We start from the raw sequence: 14,137 nt of genomic DNA, 5'->3' as shown, positions 1-14,137 counted from the left end.
ATTATAATGCCCAGGTATTTATATTAGGAAACCTCAGAGATCAAAGAGTCGTTTATAGAATAGGGGAATTCGTGAGGGATTCTTTTACGGGTCACTTTCATAAAAACAGTTTTTGAGAAATTGAGGTGTAATTCCCAGGTTGAGCACCATTTGGAAATAATATTAAGGTTGTGTTGGAGAGATTCTTGGTCAGAAAGATTTGACACTGTTTTATAGATGACACAGTCATCAGCGAAGAGTCTAATGCGGCAGTTTATGGAGTCGGGTAGATCATTTATGTAAATTAAAAATAATAAAGGCAAGAGGACCGAGCCCTGGGGTGTGCCAGATTTGACATGAAGAAAAGGAGAGTTCTGGCTCTTGTACGAGACGAACTGGCTACAGTTAATAAGGAAGGCCTCCACCCATTTCAGCAGTTGAACATTTAGTCCAAGGTATGAAAGTTTTAGTAGAAGTTTATTATGGGGCACCCTGTCAAATGCTTTGGAAAAATCTAGGAAAATTATGTCGGATTGGAGGTTTTTATCAATGGAGTCTGTTAAGTCATGTATGAAAAGTGTTAATTGGGTAGATACTGATAACGATGATCGAAAACCATGTTGGTTAGGGAAGAAAAAGTTAATCGAATCGAGGTGGGTACGGATATTCTTGGCAATTATGTGTTCAAAGAGCTTGCAGCAAGAGGAGGTGATTGCAATAGGTCTAAAGTTGAGAGGGTGGGAGAGTGAGCCAGATTTATGGATAGGAATTATTTTATTAATTTTCCAGTCATTGGGTAGGTTAGAAGTATTCAGTGAGACGTTGAATATAATGAGGAGATAGTTGCAAATTTCATTGGCACAGAATTTTAGGATATGGTTGGGGATCCCATCTGGGCCAGTAGAGTGGGGTTTTAATTTTTTTAGGAGATTCAGGAGACCGGCTTTAGAAAAGGAAATGGGACAGGAGTTATGAAGTGAATCGAAAAAGACGTATTGGGGGGGGGGGGGGTGAAGGATCAGAGGAAAAAACAGAAGAGAAGGCCCGGTTAAATTCGGAGGTAAGATCGAGGGGAGAGGTTAGATCCGAGTTGGAAGTTTTGAGCGAGGAGGTACCTGCTGATTTGGGGCGAAGAAAATTCCAAAATTTTGAGGGATTAGTTTTGAGATAGGAAGGCAATGAGTGGGATAAGTAGTTGGATTGGTGGCGAGAAATAAGGTCTTTGAGGTTACGGGTGGAGATCGAGATTTTGTTTCTGAGAGTAGAGGAGTCGTTAAATTTGAGTTTAGAGACGTCACGTCGAATTCTTCTTTTGAGATGGATAATGTCACGGTTGATCCAAGGGTTAAAGAAGCTTTTAGATGAAGAGCATTTGGTAGGAACAGTGGCTTTACATTTATCGATAACAGCTTTGAATTTACTCCAGAGACGTTGAATATCGTTGGAAGAGGAGATGAAGTCAGGAAAGTGGGTACGAAGGATATTTTGCATGAGGGGGTAGTTGGCCTTGTTGAAGTTAAGTTTTCTGGCGCGAAAAAAGGGAGGGATGGTATGATGAAGGAAGAAATCTAAAAAAGGGATTTTGTGATCGGAACAGCCATCAAAAACTGAAAAATTGGAAACCGGAATTTTGTTGGAAACTGCAATTAGGTCTAATGTGGAGATTGAGTGATTGGATATTCCTGTGGGTTCCAAGATGGTTTGGACAAGGTTAAATTTTAGGAAAATGTCGAGAACTTTATTGTTAATACCATGGTTTCCTGAGAGGGACTGCATTTTATGCCAATCAATACCGGGTAGATTCCAGTCACCGGCTAAAATTAAAAGATGAGAATTATGAAATCGGTCCAGTATTGTTTCAAGTTCAATGAAGTAGTGAGGGTCCGAGGCAGGGGGTATGTAAAGGGAGAAAATTGCAATGGGAGTGCAGTTGTGATGGTGCCATTCGGCAGCGACAATTTCAATATTTGATTCAAGAGGGATTTCAATTAGGGGTATAGAACTGTTGAAAACAAGGGCAACACCTCCTCCACGTGTGTTTCTGTCTTTACGAAAGGCAGAGAAATTCGGTGGTAGAAATTCTGTGTTGCTGATATTACTGTGTAACCAAGTCTCTGTAACCGCAAGAAAGTTGGGATTATGAGCTAGTAGGATGGATTCGAAGGAAGATATTTTGTTAATTATGCTTCTTGTATTAACTGTTCCGATTCTGAAGAGATTATTTCAGAGAGGAGAATGGGAGATTAAGGAGGAGTGAGGTTTCGAGGGGTGGGGACTAAAGGGAGAGGAGGTGAAGGTAGGGAAAGGTCAGAAGGAGGAGTAATGCTGGGAGGGGTTTGGGAAAGTGGGATAATATCATTAAGGCTGGGATCCCAGATGTATTTGATGTTATTGATAAGAGCAAAGTTATGAAAAAGTTTAACTTTCAGACCGGACTCACAGTATTTTTGGGAGGCCCCCAGATTTGTCCATGTAGCCTGCGCGTCTCAGGTGAAAAGTCCTCTGAAATTGAGATGCTAGTGTTTTTTAATTTAAATGAATTTTTAAGGATTTCAGTTTTGGTTTTGAATTTATTAAATTTAATAACTGAAAGTCTGGGGCCTGGGATTCTTTTAGAGCCAATTCTGTGACAATGGTCGATGTCGGAGGCGGAAATTTCAAGTTCTAGGAGGTCTGAACAGCACTTAAGTATTTTAGATTCTAGGGTCGCAGTGGATTCAATGTCTGAGGTGTCCTCCGGTATGCCGCAAAAAATTAGGTTTGACCGACGTGAGCGGTCTTCTAGGTCGATAACCTTTGAGGCGAGAGAAGAACGAAGTTTGGAGAGGTCAGAGGAGAGGTCGGAGACTTGTTGTTGGAGATCCTCAATAGGTAAAAATTTGTCCTCTACCGCACTCAGACGTTCAGATAATCCATTGAGTTGGACACTAAAGGAATCTTGCTGTGGGATAGGAGCTTGAGTTGGTTTAGTATGGCAAGTTGGGTATCCTGGATATTGAGAAGGATGGAGGAATCGGAGGGGGAAGGATTGTCTGGTGCTTTCGAAGGGTCAGACAGGGAACTTGATCGTGTTTGAATTTGGGAACACAGAATAAACCTAGTCTTGCTAAATATCAAGAACAGAGTTCAAGGAAGGGTCAGAAATGAGGTCACAGACTTCTGACAGAATTTTCAAGCCAGGAGACCGTGTGGCTGTGCGAGATTACAGATCTGCCAATAACAAGTGGAAGTTCGTAACTGTTCTCAACAAAGACAGAGTTCTACACTACACTGTAGATGTAAATGGAACTCTCTTCTGACATCACATTGACCAGATGAGAGCAGCTGGCAATCAAGTTCAGCCCACCTTGGTGGTACCCAGAGTTCCAAGCAAACTTTCATCAACTCCTGTCGCTGTAGACTCTGGTATACAGATTGCTCCAGAAGAACAGACAACTTTGGCAGAGATCTACGAACACCAGCTAAAGCACCAGCGATGTTCAGCAGTCCCATTCCTTTGCAATGTTCTCAACGAACCAGGAAAGCTCCTGTCCGGTTGGATCTTTAAATTAGCAGGGGAAAATATGATGTCTTTATAGAAAAATGACTAAAAGAACCAAACTAATCAGAACATACAACACCACCTAGTGTTGTGTAAGGGGAACTCGACAGTTCCACCCTGGACATCAAGTAGATAAGATGTCTATATGTTCTGCTCCTTCCGCTTTATAAATTCTTCCTATCTATATACGTATGTAATCAAGTCAAACATAATAATAAATGCTCATCAAAATAAATACCTATGTATTATCCACTCGGCTCACAAAAGTGTTACAGAAACACATCATTTTCTTTCTTTTTTTTATGTTCCTGTTCACAATCACAATTTCGTACATCTAATCTTGTTAAATAATGCTACCAATGGCATCAATACATCACGTGCTGAGATAATGTTATCGGCATCACAATTAAGACCGTGAAGGATAGTATGCGTGTCCGCCTCTTCATGGTTTACCTGCAATCCTTCAATAGACAAATCCTGCGTACATCATCATCCTTGTGTGAAATCCACCGGAAACCGCAAATGTTTTGTCTGCAGAAGCATTTTTGATCAAATGATTAGAGAGAAAACAGGCCAAATCTTTTTTATTCTCTGACTTAGCAAGAAAGTCACTAAATTTGTTGGGGATTCGCACAGATTCATTTTCTATAACTGTCCTTACTAAATGAGCATGTTTCAAGTGCCTATCCCTTGTTTCAGCCTTGATTGAAGTTTTATTATACAGATCAAAGATGACATCAATCCTCTTAAAGTTTCTTCCTATTGAAACAACAAGGTTAAAAAATGGATCTGCCAGTTGACCAAAGTTCAGAACTCTTGCAGGCTATCCAAGTGCAACCACTAATGCTTGTGATCATCTATTATAAGGCATGACGCAGACAGAATTTGTATATCAGATGGATAAATTACATCCTAGGTATCACGTCAGCTAGACTGGTTTTGTTTCCTGTTCTCAGACTTCCGTTTGTGTTGGCAAGAGAGATTGAAACTGTGATTAGTTCATGACACAAAATGTGATTTAGATTCACTACGACCTGCCAAGTTACGAGGCGCTAGAGAATATTCCTGTCAGTTTTCAAAATAGTTTCCTTGCCACTTACTACTAATTTAATTTCATACAGGAACTTGAAGGTATTTGTGTTATGATCGAAGTCATAACATATTTTATGTAAATTATATTATAGTTCTAGATGGATATATTGTATATAAAGTGTAGGTGTTTTTTTTTTCTCGGCTGGTGAAGGGGAATTATCTCACGGACCGTGAGAACGGAAGTTTGCCCACATGCCCCCCCTCCCCGGACACTTAGATGGACGCGGTCCACTTTCACTTTGAAGGGGTCGGGTGGTTTGAGTTCCTGGAAATTTTCCGTGACGTAGACCTCATCCAACATGCTGATTGGCTCAAAGTCCCGCAAAGTATCTTGAATATCTGAAGTAGCTAAATCCTTTTTGGTAAAATAAACATCTTCTGCACAAGTGCCTTAAATCTCAGTAATATACGTACAATGCTGTTTTCATCAATATTGTGTCTTACAATTCTGGAAGGAGTAGACTCATTATAAGAATCATATTGTCTTTATGGTCAACCATGAATAATGTCCTCGTTTTGTGTGCTATGCTGTTCTTTAGATTGTATGACAGAGCCCACCTTACCAATGCAGAATTAGTTTGTTATTTCAATGATGCCACCACCTTTCTTTCCAATTGCATTCGACCACTCCAGGTTGTGATCATAATCTACTTGGTTGAATCTTCTATTTGATTCTTTGACAACAAAGTTCCCTTTCTGAAATTTATCTTTTACATCTTCAGGTAGCGGTTTCATCGCTGCAATATACACACATCCCCATCTTGTGTAGGCTGTGATCATAATGGTTAAATTATGGAAGCATTTCTCTGAACTTTACTTTGGCAATGTTCTATACTTCTTTTTTTCTGCATGAAAAACCTGTTGTTACACAAAAATCACTGTTCTATTCCTAGATCAAAAGTATGGATACAAAATATTGTATAAATGCACACAGCTGCCATTTTGTTTTTAGTGATTTGCGGCAAATAGCTTAAAATTTCAGATTAGGAACCATAATATTTGAATTCAGCATACTCAAAAACAATGTTTGACATGAAGATCACTATTTTCTTTCTGCCCCTTCAAAAGTTATTAGAACTTCATTTTGTATGGCCACCATTGTGTTTTTTTTAGCAATTTGAAGCATGTAACATCAAAATCTGAAATGACAAACAAAATATTTGGAATCAGCACATCAAATACATTTAGAAAAAGTTGTCTGCCCACTTTTCCTCAAAAATGCCTCCTACTGTCAGAATTTCGAGAATTGTCCTAGTCTAATACATCTGCATCTAGAGACATCACTAAGGCTGAAGACTTTTTTGAATATGGGTGTAAGGTTCAGGAGAAAAGAGGTTGGAAAAAGGCGGAGGAGAAACAGGAGTCGCGAGAGAGAGAAACGAGAACGTTTTGAGACATTCGAAAAAGATAGGAAAAAGAGTGTGAAAGTTTGTACCGAAGAGACAGGACGGTTTCGTGGAGATGTTGGATAATAAATTAAATAAAGTGTTGTTTTCTTCTTTTTGGGAGTCTAGAATCCAGTTATTTCGTCCTGGAATCGTAGTGGAGGTACAGCCGAGGACCTACGACCGATAAGAAGTTCGGGGGAAACTTTACTGGCGCAGTCGACAGGATAGGGTCAAGATTGTGAGCTGAATTCGAAGAAGAGTGTCCTAGCGACGGTGGAACCACCCCGGTTCGTATAGAGGGTAGCAGCAGCGTCGAGCTCTCACGCTGTTTTTTTTTCGTGAAGTCAACACGACAACCGGTGCTGAGAGGGGCAATCCTGCCCAGGGAAGAGAAGCAAGTGTTGTGCGGCGGTGTCGAGACGATAAATAAAGATGGCGTATTTGGCAAAAGGGAACAAGGAGGATCTGGAGACCATGGCCGCCAACTTAGGGGTAGAAGTCCAATCGGAGTTCAACTTAATGCATTTAGTGAGTACCATACAGGAAAGTGAACTGTACAACGAAGCGACATGCAGAGAGATGCTGAAAACGATCATAAGCAATAGGAAAGAGAGAGAAGAGATGAAGATGGAGGAGCGGCGTAGAGAAAAGGAGATGGAACATGAACTCGAAAGACTGAGGATCGAGACAGGAGCCAGAAGAGAGGAGAATAATCAGGCTCGGCGCGACAGAACCCCCAGCCGGGATTTCCAGAACCTGATGCAAAAGGTTCACTTGCTCATATATAAATAATAATTATTATATTCACTTGCTCATATAATCCTTAAATAACGTAACAGTTTAATTTAACTACATGCTGCATCTAGTCGTTTTTGCTTTCATTCCAACATCTAAAAAAATTATATTTTTAGTTGCAGCATGTAGAACTGTTTTTAAATTGCACTCCTCTGTTGCCATTAATTTTTATTTTAATTTGAATAATTTTGATTTTTTTTTTTTTTAGTTGACTATTCTGTTTTCCATACTAATCTTTACTAGCATTTACCAGAATGGGTCATTTTTTTGATTGACTCCTTGGTAAATTTTTTCTTTTTGTACTGTTATATGATAACAATAAATTTGATTTATATATTTAAAAAAAAAAAAAAAAGTTCAGGATGGAAGTAGACATAAGTCTGTACCTGGTGCTGTTCGAGCGGCAAGCTCGTCGTGTGGCCCTGGCACGGAAAGATTGGTTAGCTGAGCTCTTGGGACTTCTTCCCTACGAGATGAACCAGTTAATTGCCCGCGAACCAGAAGAGCAGGTACAGGAATATAACCAAGTTAAAGAATTATTATTGCGGAGATTCAAACTCACCCCAGAGAAGTTCCGACAGAAGTTTTCTTTGCGCCACAAGAATCAAGAGGGCACTTGGAGAGACTTCTGCCACGAGCTGTGTACGTATTTTGATGGATGGACGGCGGCTTTGGGGGTCACGACGTTTGAGCGGCTAAGAGATTTAATCATCACCGATCAAATGAAAAAACACGTCCCAGCAGATCTTAAGGAACACTATCTGGACGAATGGAGTGATATGGTGTCTCCAAGTGAGCTGTCGGAGAAACTAGATAGGTTCGATGATGTGAAGAGGACTCTGAAGACACCCTTCCCTAGTGACAGAACGAGAACCCCAAGATCGGTTCATCAAAATCCGAGATGGAAAGCCAGCGGAAACGAGAGGCTTCAGGGTGAGTCCTTCCCACCTAAAGCGACGATGGGTTCGAATACCAGAGAGAGAGCCGCAGTCACTTGTTATGCGTGTGGAGCAGAAGGCCATATAGCAAGGTTTTGTCCTGCAAGAGTCCAGCAGGAGCCATTGAGTCGGGCCCAGGCGAACTCTGTCCAGACAGAAGAGGGGGACACGATTGAAGAAACCACAGTCCTAACAGCACATATCACGGTGCCGGCAGCTGGTGTCGGTGCAGACATTGACACACCGCGGACCGTGAGTTTGAAATGTGGTTAGAAGACAATAAGAGGCGTAGTCGATTCTGGGACCCAGATCTCAGTCGTTAGATCCAGATTTGTTTGAGATCGACGACAGTGAAGGCGAGGGGAGAATAAGGATCAAGTCCGCATTTGGCGAAAGTGAGATAGCCCCTCTGAAAATATGTATGATGAAGATCAGCGACGGCAAACACGTGTACGTGCCGATTTCTTGCGCAGTGTCAAGTCGCTTGATAAATGAAATGTTAATATGTCCGACGGCATACGACGCACTGTTGGGAAATGTACTAGTTCCACGTCCGATCAATGAGCCAAGCCGTAGGGACGGTGTGTGTACTTCATCTGCCGATGGCAAACAGAAGGCCAACAACGGCAATAACAACGATTTTTGCATACCTAACGAAGAACTTGAAGAGAGGATCATATCCCAAGTCGAGAGCTACTTCACCGACTTCCACATCATGAAGAACAACTTTCTGCTGAAACAAATCCAGAGAAACAAGGAGGGCTACATCAGCTTGAGGTTGGTCTCATCTTTCAGGAAGGTCAAGACCCTGACCAAGGACTGGAGGGTCGTCCGGTACTGTCTCAGGAACTCGAACAAACTCCAAGTCAACGGAAGAGGCACTAAAGTGCGCCAAATTGTGCCCGTACCGGCTTTCGAGACCAGATGCGCAAAAATGATCCTGGTCTGCAACATGCCATTCGAGGAAATGACACCCGAGTCAGTGTTGCAGTTTATATCAGAACACGGAGAAGTCGTCGACGTGGCAGTCGTCAATCTAGGATCTAAGATACCGGTTGTCTGTACGAGGCGCTGTTTCTACGTCAACGGGAACATGGTGAAGACGTTCGCCCTCATCAAGTGCAAGACCAATCGGGTCGCGTCCGCATCCGAGGGCAAGGCCTCGCAGCTCAAGAAGATGAACTCGAAACGATACGACGATGGTCATGCTGTCAAAGGGAGGAGATCGGCACCGAACCGGTTCCCGGCAAGGCAGGAAACGTCCAAGCAATCGAACTGGCGATTGTTTTCGTGTCCATTTGCCAAAGGAATCAACAGAGCTACGAACCGGCAGTCGAAGAACGAGAAAACCAGAAGCCAACCGGCTAAATCTTCAATCGCCAACGACGGCGTGCCCAGGAATCAGGGCAGGGAAAGGCCATTCTTCTCTTATGCCAGTGGTGACCACCACCCCATGAACTCTTGGATGAACAACCGTTATTTGCCATTCAAGGATGGTATGGCCGCCGTCGCCAAAGTAGCTGCTGCTGCACGATACAATGCTCGCCTACCGGATAGCGTCATGCGTTTGCCTGGGGGACCTGGAAGGGGGATATGCAAGGTAATGCGACGCCCTGTCACGGTAGCCGTGAGAAACCGAGTTACGCTCTTGAGGCATCATCATCATTTAAAAATGATGGATGTGCTTTTCGATGATGGGACGTGTAAGGTTCAGGAGAAAAGAGGTTGGGAAAAGGCAGAGAAGAAACAGGAGTCGCGAGAGAGAGAAACGAGAACGTTTTGAGACATTCGAAAAAGATAGGAAAAAGAGTGCGGAAGTTTGTGCCAAAGAGACAGGACGGTTTCGTGGAGGTGTTGGATAATAAATTAAATAAAGTGTTGTTTTCTTCTTTTTGGGAGTCTAGAATCCAGTTATTTCATCCTGGAATCGTAGTGGAGGTACAGACGAGGACCTACGACCGATAAGAAGTTTGGGGGAAACTTTACTATGGGAATGAAGTTTTTCACGAAAAATTCATCCATGCCCATCACACTTCATTGATATTGTGCTGATTTCATGATATCTGATGGCAATCTCCCCTATACAGAGATTCTGGTGTTCTACTAAATAAAAAAAGAAGTTATCCAAATAAATGACTGTCATTACTTGATCACAAGGACAATAGTTGCCATGGTTGCAGTTCAATCCAGATCTGGGGATTTATCTGGGTGCTTTGATGCCATCTTTTGATCAAAAGCCATGATAAAAGTCAAAGATAGTCATAGTACAATGATACAGTAAAATCTAATCTAACAGTCACCTCTGAACAACGGTCATCTCCGAACAACAGCCATATTTTGTTGGAACTGAACGCGTCCCATAGACTTAACATTACAAGAAACCTCCAAACAACGATTTCTGACTAACGACCATTTTGGACTTGCAGTAAGGAAAAAAATGCACTTATCGCTATGAGAAAAATAATTTTCAACCTGATTTTAAAGGTAGTTTTCCCGCTCATCGAACTTTATGGGGAAAAAAGATTATGTAAGCTTTATTTTCTTGGGTACAAATGCTAGATGGGTATATTGAAGGCAGTGGAGAGGGAAAAATCTTGAAGAAATAATATATAACATGGGGACAACAGAAGAGACCTGTTGTCAGCACTCTAATGACTAAAGGGATATGCAAGTTCACGACACTCCCTCGTCGAAGGGATAGCTCTGTCCACAAGAAATGGTGCTTGCAAATAGGAATAGAAATGTGAAGGGTATATTAGTTTTTTTGAGAGGAATGTGTCAATCTTTTTTTTTTAACTAGAATATACGTGGAAAAGTCTAGTTTATAGTTTCCCAAACTTTTTGGTCCATTGTGCCCCTTCTTCAATATTTTTTTGTTCTCATTGCCCCCAGCTCAAGCTAACCCATAGGATCCTATACTAAACCCATAGCTTCTACTGTCCCTTGGATCATTCCATCGCCCCCCGGGGTGATATTGCCCACTTTGGGAAACACAGGTCTAGTTGAAGGTCCAATGTGAACAAAGAACTATTTGGGGTTGCTGGCACACCGGCTAAATCCATATCAGTTTTTGTTGCTTGTTGTGTTTTACCTGAGCACTGGAAGCCTGAATTTTAGAATGTTATAATAGTACTGTAGATCGAGTTATTATAATATTATCAAACTATAATCATATATTTTAATACAATCAATTACTTAATCAGTTACAGAATGGATTATCATTTTACATGCTATCCATATGTATCGGAAATTTTAGTTGTTTTTCTTTTCCAGAAATAAAACTACCTCTCCCAATATAATGGCCACATTTTCACGGTCCTATTAGTGGCCGTTGTTGGGAGATTTCACTGTATTTGTATGTGTTTTTCTCAACTTCAGTAAAACCTTTCTTTTGCGTACACTGACGGGACAAAAAAAATTGTCTTTAAAAGAGAGGGGACTGTTAATCAGGGGTTTGAAATGCATATTTTGAATGGAGGGGTTTGAATGCATATACAAAGGGAAATAATTAATTCACCATAAAAGAGGTGTAACCATATCTGAGGGTGTCAGTCCAGAGGGGTTTTACTGTCTATAAAAAGTATACACACACAATTTTGTGTATGTCCTCTTTTTGTATCCATGATATTAAAATTGAATTTTTTTTTTAGGTCGTTCAAGAAGCTCTTGATAAAGCGAGCAGTGGAAGAACTTGTGTAATAATTGCACATAGATTAACAACCATTCAAAATGCAGATAAAATTGCAGTAATTCATAGGGGAAGAGTTGTCGAAGAAGGAACTCATCAGGAACTTCTATCTAAACGAGGCCATTATTATGGCTTGCATAATGTGCAATCTGGTCCAAAATAACTTTTTCAAGGGAGAAAAAACATCAAATTGGATTTTATCCCATTATCTTTGTGCATGCACATGCATATATGAATGTTGATACAATGATTTTTTTTTTAAATTTTTTTATTGTTTTAAGGTTACTGTTACATTTGAAGATGTTTATCTCTATTACTATGTCAGTGGTAATGGAGATTTTTGTATATGCTTTAGTTATTCTGGTATAACATGAGACACTTCCCCTTGGATGATTATATGGGAAATACAACTGGGCTTGTTATGCATATACCATATTTACTTGCATATAGGACAAGATCTTTATTAAATTTTCCCTGTTTCAAAAACCTAAGTTGTCACAATTCAAAGATGCATTGTTGTATTTTCTTAGTACAGTGCACACCACGTGGTGTGGTCACATCAGACTCTGGTTTCTGATAATAGTAATCAATTGATTGCCAGCTGTGTGGAAGAGTATACCCCTTGAGCAAATATCGAAGTCATTCAGGGAATGCTGCATTTCAAATGTATTCTGTGGATCTGAGAACAATGCTTTGTAGAGTGAGAGTGAAAAAAAAGAGAGTTCTATCAAAGCTTTGGAGAGTCCATTTCCAGCATGGCTCAGGTCTTTGATCACCTGCTTATATCTTTTTATTGCGACAGAGCGGCAGGCCATGTTCTGGTTAGGAGGAGGAGAGAGAGTAGACTGTTTCCCGAAGTGTGCAATATCACTCTCTGGAGGAATGGTCTAGGTGTTGGTAGAAGCTACAGGTATAAGCTACTGGTAAGATCCTTTGGATTGGCTTGAGTTGGGGGAAGGACAATGAAAGAAAATATTGCAGATGAAGGTGATCGGGGATGGAACTTAAAGTTTGAGAAACCCTGGAGTAGACAAAATACAATAGCATTAAGTAAAACATGGTTATTTGCCTTAATACGTGAATTTTATTCTGTTATTTGAGTGTAAATGAAATAAAGAGTTGCACTAATAAATCTAGTTTTCTTTACTGTGGTCTCTAAAATCACATGCCTTGTCCTGTATGCAAATAAATATGGTATGTATGTGAATATTTTGTTATTTTCATTTCAGTATATTCATATTCAACCTTTGGTAATTTGTGCCCACCTGTATGACCTCAAATAAGCCCATTGTTATTTTCGCTTAAGAAAAAGAAAACAAAATTAGGAGGCACTTCATTTTGGAAAAAAAAAATTGATATATTTGATGTTTGTTATCACCAAATGGAAGTAGAAAAATAACTGAGAGAAAGAACATACCAATGCATTAATTTACCCGAAATATGTGACTAAAACATAACATCTGTACATACAACCCCCTAAGAGGGGTTATATGTTATTTAGAAAAATAAAACTCTTTTAGAAAAAAAACATTCTCAGAAACAACAATGTAAATCAATGTGCCTTGGGCATGTGAGGACAAAATGAGACAATGCAAAACACTCCAATAAAATTAACATGACAAAACATACTGAATGGTTTAACATGCCTGTAGTTTATAAAACCTATCTAGCCCCATACATAAAACAAATTTATGCTTTTATCACCTCCCATTCTAGTCTGATTTTCTTGACCATTCATTCCCCTAATTTGCTGCCTATCTGAACTTACTGCGCCTCCTTTTAAATAGGCCTATTGGCCCATACTCTTAAAGTCAAACCATTCACTGCCACACGTGCATGTTAAAAATTGAAGTCGAGCCTGTCGGAAACATGGATTCCCAAGAAATTTTTTTTTATAAATTTAATATTTGGGGGGGGGGGCGCTCTTGATTTTTGCCTGGGTTCCAACTTAATTTCCTGCATTTACTTAATATAAGAGTGCTTAACCTGTTGGAGAGTGCAGGCCAATTCACTGGTTTTGAAACATGTCGCAGTCTACTTGAGATATCTGGAAATGTACCTAATGACTTGAAGATCTGAAAATGTTCAACAAGCCACACTTGGGTGACCTGAACATGTGTCACAATCAATTCAAATGATCTGGAAATATGCCAGTGAGCCACTTAAGTAATCTGTAAATTAAACCAAGTGCCACTTGAGTGACCTATGGCACACCTTCAGTTCACTTAAGTGATTTAAAAATGTGCTTGGGGTTGCTTAATGGTCTAGATATATGCCGTTGGTAGCTTAAATGATCAGGAAGTATGCCACGAGCCACTAAAGTGATTTGATAATCTTTCATGGGTCAATTAAGTGATTTGGTAATTTGTTGCGGGCCACATCATATAAAATCTCAGGGTGACATTCAACCTGTGGGGCTATAGGTTGAACTTGAATGATTCAATGCTTTGAACCCTCTAATATACTAGGGTGAGTCATAAGTTTTGTTATATTTTAAGACATGAGGTAACACAAAGGCAATTAAGATGGCAAACTATGCTGTAGGTGTATGACCTCTTCTTCAACAAGAACCTCTCTCAAATTAAAATGGGGAGGGGGACAAAAATCTATTTCCCTTGAGAGACATTTTGCATATCAGTCCAACCTCTAAAGATGAAGAGGTGGTATGTGCAATGCAAGATGTTGAGCTCATTTGATAATTGTGTAGTGCTTTTGT

At 40.3% G+C, this 14,137-nt stretch overlaps 1 protein-coding gene across 3 annotated transcripts in view; it reads left to right on the top strand.

Moving 5' to 3' along the window:
• The window catches only part of LOC149088330 (ATP-dependent translocase ABCB1-like), a 532,351-nt gene extending 519,588 nt beyond the window's left edge, over positions 1-12,763 (top strand). For 2 of the 3 annotated variants that reach the window (XM_089247163.1, XM_089247155.1), the window contains exon 28: positions 11,384-11,678. In XM_089247163.1, coding sequence (XP_089103289.1) covers positions 11,384-11,584 — 201 coding nt within the window. In that variant the 3' untranslated portion in view covers positions 11,585-11,678. Of the gene's footprint in view, positions 1-11,383 lie in introns of all 3 variants that reach the window. The other variant, XM_089247148.1, reaches the window with a different exon arrangement.
• The last annotated feature ends 1,374 nt before the right edge of the window (positions 12,764-14,137 follow it).

The sequence above is a fragment of the Pholcus phalangioides genome, unplaced genomic scaffold, assembly GCF_987345545.1.
Source record: "Pholcus phalangioides strain wild (caught in Gottingen) unplaced genomic scaffold, Ppha-v1.0 ptg000003l_1, whole genome shotgun sequence".
In the NCBI taxonomy this organism is placed as follows: Eukaryota; Metazoa; Arthropoda; class Arachnida; order Araneae; family Pholcidae; genus Pholcus; species Pholcus phalangioides.
Note: the sequence above shows the minus strand (reverse complement) of the source record. Positions and strands in the feature narration are given on the sequence as shown.